Source organism: Pseudorca crassidens, chromosome 2, assembly GCF_039906515.1.
Source record: "Pseudorca crassidens isolate mPseCra1 chromosome 2, mPseCra1.hap1, whole genome shotgun sequence".
Lineage (NCBI taxonomy): Eukaryota > Metazoa > Chordata > Mammalia > Artiodactyla > Delphinidae > Pseudorca > Pseudorca crassidens.
Genome location: NC_090297.1, coordinates 57195717 through 57209654, shown reverse-complemented (window position 1 = coordinate 57209654; position 13938 = coordinate 57195717). Strand labels below are relative to the sequence as shown.

The window sequence follows — 13938 nt, the reverse complement described above, 5'->3', positions numbered from 1 at the left end:
TTGATCTTTCAAGAAGGATATTTGGTATTCAGTTAGATATTTAAAATGCAGCTCTAGCCTATAGAAGATTACAGAACATCAAAGAAATAGAAATGCTAGTGGGTTTTGTTGTTTGGTTTTAATATTTGGAGACTTAAACATTGCACTCCTATCTCATTTTTCCTCCATACATTCCACAGACAAAAAGTAATGTAATGGTAGCCATGTTTGATTCACAAATGAGCAAATGGCATTTAACTACTGTTTGCTGAATGAAAAAAAAAAAAAAAAATGGAAGGAGCAGGAAAATACAATAAAGCCTGAAGAGAGAAGTGCACATAGTAAAAGAGGTGGGGTGGGTCATCAGAACAGTCTCTTTAATCAGTGTAACAATGATTGACTTGTTCATTCATATCAACAATTTAATTTGACTCATTTTAAGGAAACATCATGTTGACAACTTTTAAAGCGATATTTAGAGATCACCCTAATTTTGATACCATAAAAAAATTATGCTTCCATTTAAAAAAAATTGCTGACCAGAAAACCATGTAGCAAAATGAATACATTTACACTGAATGGGATTTTGCTCAAATGCATAATCTTTTGGAAAAAAGAAAGTTAAAAAAAAACAAACAAACAAGAAACCACAAACGCATCTCCTTAGTAGATACAGGCACATTTTACTGTGTCATTCAACTTTAACTGACAGACTGTGATTATTTTGAGAAAAAAAAATGCAAAAATGAAAGCAATTGGTGCAACTGTTTTGGAATGACAGTAGTCCGTGCTTATAAAGCATCCAATTCAAAGGCCTACAAAATAAACAGTGTCAGCTCACAAGTTAGATGCCTGTGTCCCTTGCAGGAAGGGAGCCATGTTTTAGGACATTTTATTTGGAGAATGACAGCTTGCAACCTACCTACTTCTTTTAATCTTTTAAGACATTGACAAAAAGGACAGAAAAATGACAATGAGAGAATGCATTTCAGGTCAGTTTGAGATAGCATAAAAGAATTCTAAGGAAACAAGGAATTTTCCTAGAAAAATCCCTCTACCTTTTTTTTTTTCTTCAAGATTGTAGGAAGCTAAGTGGACTGAATGAAAAAATAAGCTCACTAGAAAAATGGTATTCAAATGATAATTGAATGTATAAAATGTGATGCAATGTCAGAGCTAAGAAGTATTTGAGAGATCTACTAGGGCAGTGATTCTCAAATTTTGGGTGCTGTCAAAATACATATTCTTAAACCCCACCCCTACAGATTTATTTATTCAATATCAATTTATTGATGCCCACTACATTCTAGGCTCTGGGGATATAGTGGTAACTAAGCCAAAATCATTTCCCTTGTTAAATAAATGATAATACAAGTGGTCCACAAATCATGCTTTGAGAAACATATTCTTTTCCAAGAAATTTGCTTTTGGAATTATCCTTATTTTGGTATTAATTTTTCATAGCACCTTTTACCTGGGTACTTAGTGGAATATGTATAGTAAAATAAAACAGAAGAGTTCATTTCCCAGAATGAACAAGTAAAACAGGTCAAGGACTCCCACTGCTGTCAAGATAACTGGGTTACTTCCAGCTGCTGTGTCACTTTGGGCAAATTATTAATTTGTTTAAGCCTCAATGTCACCATTTGTAACTTACTAATTAAAAAGAGTATCTACCATTTGGGGGTTGATATAAAGATTAAGTGAGCTAACATCTATAGTGACTGGTACACGGTAAGCACTCAAGAGAATATCTATTTTTACTGTATATCAATTACTATGATTGTACAAGTTTTTTTTAAAGCCCGCAAAGGTGGATGTCTCCTAGTCAACTAGAACCATGGAACTTCTGAGGCGAGAGAAGCTTTATAGATCATGGATGTGTTATTATGGTATTTAAACAGTGCTCTGGAGGACCAGATTTAAACTGCTGGAGGAACTCCTTCATTGCTCTGAGCTGTTTTGCCTAACAGGATTCCATGTGCAATTTTAGCAGAAAAAAGTTTGGCTGTTAAGAAAAGCTTGGAAACCACTGTCAATCTCAACTCCTCATTCTAAAGGTGAGAAATTAAAGAGGGCTATGATTTGTCCAAGGTCACACAGCAAGAGTTAGTGGTAGAGCTAATGTAGTTACCAGGCTTCTTTGAAATGAATATTTGGAAATGGAAATATGAGTAATTATGGCCTCAAACACTTTGCAGATTGAGATTCAGTAAAAATACATAAAAACAAAAATAAAACAACTGTAGTTTGACTTTCTGGAGGGGATGGTTCCTCTTTATTCACTTGAAACCATTTGAAATGTGGACATTCTTTCTTTACAGGTGAAATGTACTTCCAAATACTATGCAGTGAATATTCATTTTGGCTGTATGTGTAGAGAAGAATAGAGCTTTAAAAATAATTTAAAATGTAATTGTTTGGAATTGTATGTTCCAATTATGCTAAAATTCAGACTAATTCTTAAGAAAAAATATTTTTTAAAATAACATGAAAATATGGAATTTATTTGAAAAAAAAAATTTCCCATGTTGCAAAATAAAGCATTCATACTTTCTATCTTGTTAGAGCAGAATCTTTTTTAATCATAATGCTCAGGAAATGGTGTTCTGGTTAATGAGAACCCTTTCTTTTTATTTGAACCCTTGGTATTGAAAATCTAAATATGTACTAGCCCATTTTGTTTTAGGAATTGATAATGAATCTGACTTAGTGTTTCTTTTATAATTACATTGTCTAGGATCATTTTTCCTAACACAAATTATTATTGTACAGTACTTTGGATACAGGAGTAACAGGAGATTATAAACTACAAGATTAAAAAAACCCACCAAAATCTAAATCCCTGATATGAGTTAATTGTGTTATTATATGACCTATTTTCTGAAAGAAGAAGGGATATATTCTCTATGAAGGTTCTGGTATTCAATAATAATAATAAAAATATTTCAAAATTAATAATTTTGAAATCTCTGACTTTCATTCTGTTTCATAAACACCAATTATGGAATCATAGGATATCTTCATAGTTTCAAATTTAGTGCCTAGAGACATTTGAATAATGTAGAGATCATTGTAATCTGTTTTAAATTACATTATATATCAACCAAATTATTCTATGAAAAGAAAACCCTTGTGTTTAATTACTAATTCACTCTAGAAAGATATAAAATAAAATAAGATATAATGAGCAAGACATGAGAACCAATAATATTTATACACTTTTAATATGCCTTTGTGTTAATATTCAATATGTTTTCTCATGAACTGATTTCTTAAAAACATATTTTTATATTCATATGCTGGATAATTCTCAATTTTCTGTTACTTACTCTCCATTGGTTTCAGTGTCTGAAATTTCCCCATGTTTCATGGGATTTAAAAGTTTGCATTTACTATTTTGGTTACAAAATCAAATTGAATATCTTTGCTTAAAGTGAGTTTATTACTTACTTGTTCAAAAAACTTCAACACCAGAGACTGCTTGGCGAGACAATTGAGAGTTGTTTGAACAGTAAGATTTCTTCTAAGGTAAAACAGGTCATTTTGAACATTCTCTTGGTAGCAAGCACTGATTGAGAAGTACAAATATTAATTTAAAAAGTTTCACTATTAACAATTGCCAGTCACAATCTCATTTTAAATGTAAGACTTACAAAATTTAATTTGATTCTAAAATTTAAAGGGGCTAAAGGTTCTTTGTCAAGCATGAATGAATGTAAAATAAAATTTATCAACTAATGATGAATATAACAACTTAATAATTATAATTATTTAATAGTATAACCTAGAGTAGGAATTAGTTTATGTTTAAAATAGGTTCTATGACTTAAAGGAAAATTCATGTTTTCAGATTGTAATGAAGGAAGGTTTTACAACTGGGACCCCTGAAGAAGAGCTTCTTCATCCCGAATTCCCATATTATGAGGCCAGACTGAGTAATTACAGTTTTTATTATACCTTGCAACAATGAAATCATAACATACATTTTTGATAACTCTCTTTTTGATTCCCCAAGAATGGCAAAGATTTATAGTTACATACAATGAATCTTATCCAAAAGGAAATTTATTGCACAATAATGTGGTTAGAATTTGATTTATAAAGCTTATTTTTTCCTTCCCAAATGATATAAATGATGACAATTAAAATTCTCCTTCTGGATTTAAGTAGGGGACTAAAATCTTTTTTTTCTGAGATATTTAGACTCAATGTTTTGGTTCCTATTGGTAAAGAGGAAGATGCTTGGTACCATTCCCCATGCTGGATGGGAGGCACTCTCTCTATAGAGTTATTGTGCAAAAGTTGTTAACCAGTTCAACTATGGAAATTCTTGAAATTTTAAAATCACAATTTTTGTTTTAGTCTGATTATTCAGTAATCTCCACATCTGCTAAACTGTGGAGAGAGGGGGAAGTAGTTAAGACTTCGACATCTTCTTTACTCTTGATTATAATTTCATAAACTTTAAATATGAATTGCTTTCCCTTTTTACACAAGTTATAAAAATAAGAGGGCCTGTTTACACAGTTTGCATTTTTATGAAATTTGCAGTTTGAAAAAAAAGCTTTTTAAAAAGTGGTAATTAATGCTTTTCTTTGAATATGCACATGTACCTTAGAATTTTTTTTTTCTGAAATAGTTTCTGACTTTAACCCACTAAATATTTGAAGATAGAATTTTTATTTAGCACTAGAGTAAAACATACTAAGGACCGAAGAAAAGGAAGTTTTTTTCTGGTTCCACTGAATTTTCTTTGTGTGTGGCACCCCCTTATGACAGCTATCAATATTATATTTAAATTTTATATATTGACAAAATGCAATCTACCTCTGTAAGCATTGTGCCATTCAACAGTACTACTATTAAATTTACATACCACAGTTTAAATTACATCCATTTCAGGAATGGTAAAATGCTAAAACTCAAGTATAACTGCCTTACTGGAATGAGTACAATTTACAAATACAATAATTACATTTTAAAACCATTAACAATATTACACCTAGAAGTAAATACTGTAGGACTGGTCATCATGGTATTGTGTGAGGGAAATCATTGCTGAAAGTCATTGACATTTCCAGCAGATATACCCCAAGTGCAGATTTTGGTTTGTTTTCATCAAACCAAAATTAAAACCTGTTTCTCATACAGTAGTTCTCCATTATATGAATCCTCCAAATCCTTGCATAAGATTTTATTAGTTATCTGCCAAGTATTTTCCTGCAAAATAAAACAACATATCAACGGTTACCTGCTAGTTCCATAATGTGGTTATTATGTGGGTAACATTTCTATTCTTCCTGCCCTACTCCTAGAAGCCAATACTATGTAATTGAAGGGTCCAATACTAACATAAAATACATAAAGTTTATTAAGTTTTCAACTTTCCAGACCAGCTAGTTGCCTTTTCACATTTCCATATAGGAATACTTTGCAGAGGTTTGGGTTGCCCAGAATAGCTTGGAAGATTTGTTCCTGGATGGGAGAATCCAACTTCTTATAGAAAGAGTAACCATATAATTTCCACCCTGGGCCATTTTTGAGAACAAAATGGGTGCAGTTAATAATTATGTCAATAAGGCAGACATAAAAACCAGGATGTATTCCAACAAATCATTGACCAAGATAATCACCTTAATATTGGGGAATCCCCACCAATAAACTCTCGTGTGTGCCAAAAACCTGTCTCATTATCACATTTCAGCTCTAGGCAACCACTTCTGATCTCTGGTCTAGACTTTTTAAGGTGCTATTAAAGTGAAGATGGATCCTCTTAGATCTCAGCTAAGCCTAGACAAGTCTAAAATCTATGAAGACCTGCTGAAGAAGAAAAGTTTTCAGGTAAGAGATAAATTCAAAATTAACATTCATCTTGCTTGTCAATGTAACAAAAGTAGGATTTACCCCCATTAACCTCAGTGTACACACCTATATAATGGGAATGACAGGTCAGTCCCATATAAGAAATAGCCAGAGCCATGATAAGTATCCAGGACCTTCCTGATTTCTGATTCCCAGTTTCATTGTCCTATTTTTACTTCATTCAACAGTTGGTTTGCTTTCTGATTGTGATGGGAAATGGGGATTGGGAGTGGGGAAGAAGAGGAGGAAGATGATCAGAAAATCACAACCTATTCCTTCTTAAGGAAGAGTAGCTAAGGCAACATTATTGTTTGCAGATGAAACTCACAAGATACCCACTTACCTGCAGCAAACCTTTTCTTGATGAGTGAAAATCTATACCCTGCTCCAACAAGTTCAATGTCACAGCCAGAAAGGGTGCTTCCTTCACTTGTAAACTGCACAACCAATGGGGAAGGTTTGCTTGGACCTTCAGATAACTGAAATCTTGCCAATAAAGAGCCCACTCCTACAAAAAGAGTATTATTACAAGACAGTCAACACAACATTCTGGATATAACTTTGGAAATTGTATTCAAAGTTAATGTGCAAAATCGAACTTACTAGAAAATAGTATATGCTTCAGTATAAATAGAATAAAATTTATCATTAAATATTATTCATGACGTTTTTTGCACGCTGATAAAAATGTAATTCAGCCAAATGGTACTTCAAAATTTGGAAGCATGCTGCTTGGAACGCAATGTATTTTCCAGTTTATGATTAATATCAGAGGAAAGTGAAAAATATCTAGCTATCAGGGAGTGTGAGATCTGATACAGAATGGAAATATGCCTCATTAAAAGCTCTTCTCTGCTTAAAGTATGGTCTGTTTGATGTGGGGTCTTGGGCAGAAAAGAGGTAGCAGAGGATTCATTGAAGAACTATTTTCTTTTATTGGTTAAAATAAGTATATACCAAAGTGAACTGAAATATTTTGCTTACTTTTAGTGCTAAATGTATTTTGGTTAATAAGTTTCTAATATCTGAAAGTTATTTCAGCTTTATATATTAAATAAGCCTGTGATTACATTACCTCCATTTTCTGACTTCTGAGAAATATCAGGAATCTTCCACAATATTCTGTGCTGTTCAGCATTCCTAAAAATAAAGTAGGTAAAAGACTTTTTCATATGCAAGGGTTTCTGTTTAATGGAAGTCGTATTTTTCCAGATAGTGTTAATTAATAAAAATGATCTTAAAAATTTTAGCTACAATTAAAGCATTATCTATCATCTATCTATCCATCCCTTCCTCTTTCCCTCCCTCCTGCCATCTATCTATCTATCTATCTACCTACCTACCTACCTATCTATCCCTTCCTCCTTCCCTCCCTCCTTCCATCTGTCTGTCTATCTATCTATCTATCTATCTATCTATCTATCTATCTATCTGTCTATCTATCTATCTATCTATGTATCCCTTCCTCCTTCCATCCCTCCTTCCATCTATCTATCTATCTATCTATCTATCTATCTATCTATCTATCTATCTATCTATCTATCTATCCCTTCCTCCTTCACTCCCTCCTTCCATCTGTCTACCCAGCCATCCATGCATCCGTTCATCCATACATAAATACTCTCCTTTCTCTTTCCTTATTGTAACTAGTCACAACACTGTCAGAGAGATAAACATTTAGAGGACAATGCAGTTAAATTTTTTTTAACACATCTACTGAATAAATAGATGGGAAGTGTTAGTTGATCAATTAATTCAGGTAATTTAAATTGGAGCTGTCACATGGCTGACATTCTTTTTTTTTTTTTTCTTTTTTAATGTTCTACTTTTTGCTTCTAACAATCATATGGAAAAACTGGAGTATTTTTCCTTAGGAGAAAAGGCTTTTTTTAACATCTGCTATTGGTACTCAGTGTCTATTCTGTTTCTGTTCCCATACCTTCTCTAGTGTGCCTTTTAATAGTCCAGAGGCTGCAAAATGAAACTCAGACTCCCTTGTAATTAGGGTCCTAGATGCAGATTAGGGTCCATCAATTATAGGTACTACTTGAGATCTGGCGGATAGAAGGGAGGCAGAGGCCATTTTCCTGATGCTTTTTGGGCTGTTTTCTGCTGGTCAGCAGCCTAACTGAGATGTGGGGATCTTGTTAAACAGTGCTCCAGTCCAGTCTCAGTTTTGTAGTTGTTGAGAAGCAGTTTAGGCAGTGCCAGTAGGAGCTTTCTTATCCTTGGATTCTCATGAGGGTGGTGGGTTCTTGAATTCAATGGCTCCACTGACAGCCTTCTAATTTCTCTCCTTCCTGGTTGTAGCAGAGGTAGCAGCTCCCCTGGTGGACCAGTTCTGCAATCTTCTGGGAAATATTCTTGGAGATCCAGTCTAAAGCTTGTTCCTCTTTTTTTGTGTGAACATCTAAATCCCTGTGTTAAATCATTTTCTGCTTGAAATTAGCTATAGCAGCTTCTGTTTAATGCCCTGAACCCTGACACCCAGGCCTGCTGTGATCTCTTCCTGTAGGAAACACAAATGCTAAAAAGTCTGTGATCCCTTTGCCCAGGAGCCCTTTGGTGAAGAGGAAAGGGACTAATGGCTCCTTACCAGACTGCTGGTGGGAGCACAGCCTGGAGCTTGGTTACCCCTCCATCTATGGGGACCAGGAACTGCACATTGTTGAGGGCCACGGCCGTTGTCATTGCATCCGTATTGTATTTGTAATCTATGCGCAGGTCGGTGCTTGCCGGCTCACATCGCCAGTTCACTGCCAGGTTCAGAGGTGTGGACTGAATGCCCTGGGCTGACACCTTGCCAAAGACAGGAAGGAGAACACTTAAGGCTTGAATATTAATCTGAAACAAACCCAGAAGCTATTATTATCTCCCAATGGAATATTCTTAGATATCAAAAAGTCATAATGTTGTTTGCGCCGCTCACAAACGAGCACTCAGTAAAAAAATCACCATGAAGGGTGCCGTATGAGTGAGTGCTGGGCGCTTCAGGTGAACTGTTACCGATTAAAAATATAAAATCAATTATTAAAGTTTCTATAGCACTTTAGAGTTTACAATGCACTTTATGTCAGATAGGGAGCTGGTAGCACACTGGTTAGGAGCTGAGGCCAAGAAGGCAGCCAATCCTGGGTGTGAGGTCGTTTTTCCTTTCTTTCTTTCCCTTTCTTTCTTTCTTTTAATTGAAATAGAGTTGCTATACAATATTATATAAGTTACAGGTGCACAATATAGTGACTCATAATTTTAAAGGTTATACTCCATTTATAGTTATTATAAAGTATTGGCTATATTCCCCATGTTGTACAATATATCCTTGTACCTTATTTTATACCTAATAGTTTGTACCTCTTAATCCCTTACTATTGCCCCTTCCCCTTTCCCTCTCCCCACTAGTAACCACTAGTTTGTTCTCTATATCTGTGAGTCTGCTTCTTTTTTGTTATATTCACTAGTTGGTTGAATTTTTTGATTCCACATATAAGTGGTATCATACAGTATTTGTCCTTCTCTGTCTGACTTGTTTCACTTAGCATAATGCCCTTCAAGTCCATCCATGTTGCTGCAAATAGCAAAATTTCATTCTTTTTTATGGCTGAGCAGTATTCTATTGTATACATATACCCCACATCTTCTTTAACCATTCATCTATTGATGGACACGTAGGTTGCTTCCATATCTTGGCAAATTGTAAATAATGCTCCTGTGAACATGTATCTTTTCAAATTAGTGTTTTTGGTTTTTTCAGATATATTTGGGTGTGAGTTCTGATTGTCACTTCCAAGCTGAGTGATCTTTGACCAGTCACTAAAAACTTCTCTGTGCCTCAGTTATTTCCTCATCTGCCAAATGGGAATGATAATATATATTTTTTAATTTTTAAAAAAGTTTTTGGCTGTACCGTGTGGCATACGGGATCTTAGTTCCCTTACCATACTCATGCCCCCTGCACTGGAAGGGCGGACTCTTAACCACTGGACTGCCAGGGAAGTCCCAGAAATGATAATAATATTTATGCCTAGAGATGTTAGGAAGATTGAAGAAGAAGTTTTATATGAAACACTCGGCCTAGTGCCTCACATACAGTAAGGAGTTAACATTTTAATACATGTTACCTATTAATATTCTTATCATATTTGCTCTTCACAAACCAGTGAGTTAGACAAAGGTGAATTTGACTAAGGAAAAGCCAGGCTTGAAGAAGCAACAAAAAGTTATAAGACAATAATATCAACTAGAATCCTGGGCCCACAGTGAAAAATTTGCAAGGTTATTATTTCTATGTACCTTTTATAAGTACACACGCACAGCAGGGGCTGTGTGGGTGGTGTCTGTGCCCTTGCAGTTTTACTCATGGAGTATGAGTTTTGCTGATTTTAAAGAATATAAACAGCTCTTTATTGGCCTAGTAATGCCTGCACATATGGACACCACGTGGACCTGAAGGCAGGCTGTGCTTAAAAGTCAGGCATGGTTTTGCTGCAGAAACAAACCCAGACATGGATTCTTTTATAAAATGACAGACATGGCTTTTGATGACATAATTTTAGTTTGATGACCATTATAATAAAAGCTTTAAAACTTTATAATAATCTCTATGATAAGCTTTATAATAAAGTTTTTAAACTTTAAATATTTTTAGCAGCCCAATCCTCTGCAAATGCACTTTTATTTAGAAGTCTGTTATTTAAGATAAGCTCAAAAGCAGAGCAGACCCACTCTCCTGACCCATTTCTATACTCTGTCCTTGGCAGGAGTTCTCAACTTCTTAGTAGCTCCTCTACCTGGGGAGGTGCTTTATGGCTATGTGATTGTCCCAGTTACTGGGAGGGTGCTACTGGTGGCCAGAAAGTAAACATGATGTGATTTGATCTCACAAAATGCTAATTATGCTTCCCAGCCAATCCCTTGCATTGCTGAAAAACAATAACAACAACACAACTAAACCACAACAAAAGGGATTCCTCAGAGCACCTTTAAAACAAAATGTCAGGCCTAGGGCTACTTACATTTCACAAAGTACTTTGAAATGTGTTAGGGTGTGAGTGTCTCACAGCCTATAAAATACCTAGGTAGGAATCATTTTTTCCTAATTTGCAGATGAGGAAACTGAGGCTCAGGGACATTAAGTGCCCAAGGTCAGTGGACAGTAGGAAGCTGACTTAATTCCAGAATTCAGTCTCTTGCCTTCATTATAGTACTTTACACCAAGCTCATATTACAATAGGTGAATTCTGTCTACTTTCTACATTTTGTTATAATGTCCAAAGCTTCAATGATATTATTCTTAGTAGAAAACCATTATATTCATTTGTACTTCTGTGAAATGTACAATTACATAGATGCTTCACGTTCAATGGTTCCCTTAGAACATGTGGTTTTCAATCCACAGCGTGCATTATAATCATTTGGAGGACTTGTAAAAATATATACACCTACGTCACATCCTGAACCAATTAAATAAAAATCTCTGGGAGTGTCAGGGCCCAGTAGATGTCTCTGTCTCTGTCTCTATTTTTATCCCTCTCCCCTCCCCCCTCCCCATCTCCATCTTTATTTATCTATAAATAGATTTTTATATAGACATCTATCTATCTTTATATCTGTGTCTGTGTATAATTAGCACCAGTTCAGAATCAGCATTTGTTTATAACCTCCCTGGTGATTGTAAAGTACGCTCATGTTTGAGATGCACTGATTTCTATTAAAGTGCAACTTTCAGAAGAGATCAAGTGGCTAGGAATCAGTGGGATACTCAAGCGCTATAGGATCCTGGTTTGAAACAGGCTTATTTATTAAATCAGTAATATTTTGGGGTAAAGGGAAATCCTAAATACAAAAAGAAAGTTCTCATATCCTGTAATGTGTTGTACCAAATATTCTCATTAAATTATTTCTTAACATAAGTTTCATCAGAATTTATTTCATAGACTATCACATTATGAAAAAACACCAAGTTACTTACATTTAATCATTTAAAGTAAGAGATTTTAGTATGGTAATATTCTTAACAAAGTTACAGTGAACTATTTTGTCAATATTTGTAATCTTAATTGATGTAGTTTTCTGAAAATTCATTTTTTGGCATGTTTCCCTAAATTTGAATGAAATTTTTTACTTGCAGGTTTCAACTAATAAGAATATGTATGAATGTTCTTGATACTATATAGCCTCCAAATAGTCTTTTAAGGTTTCTATTTTCTTATAAATTGTAGCTTTTAAATAATATTGAAAGAAATGTTACTTTGTCTACTTTTATTTAATGTTAGGTATGTTGGAATATACATTTGTAATGTGAAAGAGACACCTTGACCATATAAATAGGCTTACCTGATATTTGAGCATATCCACGTTATAATATGTAGCCTGGGGCTTTTGTTCCGACACTTTCTTTAGATGAATCATCAAATTTGGCATGTTTACCCAGAATTCCTTGGTATTGGCATCATTTTGGGTATTATCACTATTCAATTGGGAAGAAAAAATGATTGAGTAGCATTTTGTAACAAACATAAACCACACAAAAAAGCATCTTCGCAAATTGTCATCTGATTTCTATCTCCATCTTTGACAATTTGTAGAGATTATATTATTGACAATAGTATAGTTTTAGTATAATTGCAGTCCTGAATGGTATTATGTTAATAGATTAATACCCATAGGGAGGCATTATTGTATTGCTATAAATCTCAGTGATTTATACCCAGTAATATTACCCAGTAATATTAACCAATCATGATGATAACTGGTTGCTTTAAACACTGAATTATTTATTAACCCAAATTTAATAGCCCTTTCTACATCGCCACCATTTCCTATGAATTAGTCGGTTAATGCAATCAAGGAGCCGAGTACATTGATTATCTTTTGAATTTACTTGAAGAGTAGGGTCTCAGAAATTACTTAGTAAATATTTGTAAGCAAACATTTGTAAACAAATGTGTAAACAAATATCTGTAAACACGGTCTTTATCTCCAACTGAGGAGAAAAGGGTGATACTAAAATTATCATGCTCCTTTTTTAGCATTCACAACAGTTCCTCTAAGAGTATTTAAATCATAAAAAGTCACCTCACTTATAAGATGATCCTGGAATTTAAATGATAATAACCATGGTAATTACACTAGAGAGTGCAGTCTTGGTGAATTAAGGAGTTTTGTATTCCTATGAGGGTCATCAGTGTTACTCTGCGGCCTCTCCACAGGCCACTCCCCTCATGTCTTGTGAAAATGTTTGTCTCAATGGCAAAAAGAATCAGGCTAGAGTGTGAAAAGCATCTGCTCACTTCTCACATGATGAAAAAACTGAGGCCCAAGTGGCTCAGTAACTTACTGACATTTCACTTTCAGAATATCCTATGTAATACAATAATAGTAGCTAGAAGTTTTTGAGCCTCTATTATGTGCTAGGCACTCTGTTAGATACATTATAAACTATATCATTAAAATCTAGCCTGCAAAAGAAGAATTATCTTCCTTTTTAAAAATAAGCATATGTTATAAAAAGAGAAAATTAGAGGTCACAGAGACAGAAGGGTGTGATACAGTGATAAAGGCAGGTCGAAAGTAAGTTCCTATGGTTCAGCCAAACATATCAAGAGCTGAGTCAAAAACATCAGGGCCTTGAAACTGCTTCTGGTCAGTTAGGGACGAGTGGTCTCAGCAGGACCCCTGTGGTTCTGTTGTGCCTGCTATAGGTTGTTGAGGACAGAGAAAACCCTGTGCCTCTGGGCAGGAGGAAGTGAACGGAAAAGACTCCTGGCCCCTCGTCCCTGCCCCTGGCCCAGCTAAGCTAAGGATACTGATAAGTGTTGACTAAACTGTTAGTATCTAAAACATCCAAGTTACCCAGAGCCTCCAGAGTGGTAGCTATACAAGGAGGCTGGAGCTAAGAACAATAGAGGTTCAGCAAAATTAAGTAATTTACTTAAGGTTGAACAGTTAATAAGTAAGAGAGTCAAGATTCCAGCCCAGGTCAGTCTTACTGCAGGTCATACTTTCCCACTATACCAAAAGAGGTGTGGAATTAATATCCAGCAATATTTTATTAATTTGCGCTAAGTAAATCCAAATAACTGAGAAAATCCCAAT

General features: G+C 34.7%; 1 protein-coding gene across 24 annotated transcripts in view; it reads right to left on the bottom strand.

Annotated features, from left to right (window-relative positions):
* Window positions 1-257: 257 nt before the first annotated feature.
* Window positions 258-13938, bottom strand: part of SGIP1 (SH3GL interacting endocytic adaptor 1) — a 213973-nt gene continuing 200292 nt past the window's right edge. For all 24 annotated transcript variants that reach the window (XM_067726463.1, XM_067726466.1, XM_067726467.1 and 21 more), the window contains 5 exons: window positions 12178-12310; window positions 8441-8643; window positions 6920-6984; window positions 6188-6352; window positions 258-5202 (listed from right to left, as the gene is read on the bottom strand). In XM_067726463.1, the coding sequence (XP_067582564.1) occupies window positions 5180-5202; window positions 6188-6352; window positions 6920-6984; window positions 8441-8643; window positions 12178-12310 (589 nt within the window). In that variant the 3' untranslated portion in view covers window positions 258-5179. The remainder of the gene's footprint in view (window positions 5203-6187; window positions 6353-6919; window positions 6985-8440; window positions 8644-12177; window positions 12311-13938) is intronic.